We start from the raw sequence: 2,833 nt of genomic DNA on the forward strand, positions 1-2,833 counted from the left end.
ATATGTTCATAAATGAATGGTGTATACCAAAGTTAAATCCATCTCTTTAAGTATAGCTTAAGTTCGACATATGTGCTATACGTCTCTCAGAATCAGATATCCTACCTTGACGGCCCTACCTTTTATGTATCCTCTGACGGCAGACTTTCCACCTTAATCGTCGCGAGCGGAAGCATGTTCATCCGGTCAACCATCTCTGGTACGCCTGTGTAATGCCAGTGGGCTTGTATATCAGTCTCCTGGTCGTACTGCAATCCGCCGTACCAACTGCCGGAAAGTCCGGTTGTCTACAAGTTTATTCACTTTCAGTTGCAAAGTTGATAAGTGCTCCTAAATTATATTACGTGTTGGATTATTAGGCCCATCGGGTGCTGCAGTTGCAGTACTCATAATCTGCGAAGAATGAATGCCGACGTCTTGCATGTGAGATATTTCCATACGCTGAAATGATGTGTTTGATGTAGGTAGTGCTGGTGGAATATCATCGTCTATGACCAGAGTAGACGCAGACGCAGATACAATGAATTATCTTCAGCTATTGCTTGACCATAATCAATGGCTTGTTGCGTTTGTTGATACGTGCTAGTAGCTTCGGTAGTTGAGTCTGTCTCGTCAGATACTGGGATGAATTGAGATAGGGTTTGCTGACCCTTTTTCTCTAGGTACGTTTCTATTTATACGACCCTGACTAGGTCTTCCAGCGCCCTTACGAGCTCCGCCTGAGTCGGGCTTACGGGTTGTTTTCCTACGCTGCATCATTTTAAGGCCGAAGTGAGAGACGAAGTCTGTGTAACATACAATGGTATGGTTCTAACAGAATGTCAACTGTTACAATAGCAATCGGACATATGTGAATATAGGTGATTTATGCTACTTTTGCTGTGTGTGTGCACTGTGCAGTGGTAAAATAAAAACTCGGCCCTCTGGATAGGGTCTCAGCGGAAATCAAGGTTTCTCTCTACAGCTCGAAAATTTAGCAGAGGCCCAAATCAAGAGGGCTGTGATAAAAAAACAGTTCAGTTTGTTCACATAAGCTGGCTCAAAACGTGTTACGTGGCGCGCTGCGCGCTCTACGTCTTGGTTTTTTATTTCAAAACTTCGTTTTGTCCGCCTCCAGACATACTCGATTTTTTTTTGATAAGATCCCTAGTTGTTGCGAATCGTATATATACATAGAATAAGGTACCTAGTTATCAAATACACACATGATATGTAAACAAAGGAAAGATCGTTTGTAAAGCACACCTTGCGTAAAGAGCGCATATAAGAGCATTCACGGTAACTTTCGGCCGGCGCTGTATGGCCCAATGTCTTCATGGCACTTAAATTTGGACGCGATGTTGTCTTCTTTTTAAGTGTTGATTCCTCTATAAAAGCGAGCGTTCATTTATATAAACAGTAAGTTCTCTGTATGAGCTATAGCTCCTTTGTATCACGGTAATTACGTTTTTATGTTAATAAGACAAGTAGTTCATGGCCATAATTGTGTAGGTATATACCAGTTACTTTGATACGCTAAGGTACAGCAGCCATGTCCTGCAAACCATGGTACCGACTGGTGACTGCCAGGGCGCTTATGCAAAATATGCATATTGTGACCCCCGAATATGCTCATACAACTATGTCCATATGTACACATTCATCTATAAATATGCATGTGTATACATCTGTGAATAAAAATATACATACGTCTATGACAAGATATATACATATACATGCATCTAAAAATAGCTATACACAGACATCGAAATCCAAATATACACATACAACCGCGTGTTTTCACGCAGTCAATACCGGCGGGACTGAGAGACCTACTGTAGTCTGTAACTCACGGGTAGCTCTTAGACAAGCCTACACCGGACGAGATGGTGTTTGCCATGTACGTAACAATTATAACTGTATAAGTACGTCCAATGTATTGTTAAATACATATAAATGCAGGGGGAAAATCCGGACTGGGGCTGTTACAAACTCTGTACATACACTTAGTAGCAGAGACAAGATATGCACAAATACATATACAAAATTGCGCACGATTACATATACAAACCAAGTTAAGTCGCTGAGTATGCGAGCCCACTTGAGCACAGACAACAGTCTGTACGGTACACCTAAGTACTTTTCCAACTACAACCTGGATACAATAGAGAAGTATAACGCCCCTAAACAACAGAGTGATCCTGAGCCTATAGAAGCGGATACCGCTAAGCCTAAAAGGAAAAGAAGAACTGCGCAGCAGATTCTGGAGGACAATCTCAATAAAACCACATCAACCAGACCATCTAAAAGGAAACGAAGAACCGCGCAGCAGATTATGGAGGACAATCTCATTGAAACCACATCAATCAAACCATCTAAAAGGAAACGAAGAACAGCGCAGCAGATTATGGAGGACAATCTCATTGAAACCACATCAATCAAACCATCACGGCAGAAGAGCAAGAAGTACACCCTAGAAAAGCGAAACGATATGAATGCAAACATAGTAAGCACACATGCTACACAGGATACTGAAGAATGTATTGTGGACACGGGATTAGGACATAGGAAAAGAAAAGTTAGTACAGAGCGTGACACAGAGGGTGAAGACAGTGGCACAGACGCTACAAAATCACTACTAGGCAATTTGACGGTCGCAGAGAGCCTTGTTGCCGACTTCGATAGATTATCTTCGAGACCGAAACGCAAGAAAAAGAAGAAGGCTAAAACGAAGATCAAGCTGCCGCTGCCTACAGAATCTGATTATGAAGGTATAACGGCACACACACACACACACACACACACACACACACACACACACACACACACACACACACACACACACACTACTATA

General features: G+C 42.1%; 1 protein-coding gene across 1 annotated transcript; it reads left to right on the forward strand.

Moving 5' to 3' along the window:
- Positions 1-2,057: 2,057 nt before the first annotated feature.
- On the forward strand, positions 2,058-2,750 carry SARC_13210 (hypothetical protein; the record flags this gene model as incomplete). The annotated part of the gene is made up of 1 exon (XM_014292664.1): positions 2,058-2,750. A coding segment is annotated over exon 1 (682 nt), but the record flags the coding sequence as incomplete, so codon positions are not given.
- Between the last annotated feature and the right edge of the window lie 83 nt (positions 2,751-2,833).

This window comes from Sphaeroforma arctica, assembly GCF_001186125.1.
Source record: "Sphaeroforma arctica JP610 unplaced genomic scaffold supercont1.3019, whole genome shotgun sequence".
Lineage (NCBI taxonomy): Eukaryota > Ichthyosporea > Ichthyophonida > Sphaeroforma > Sphaeroforma arctica.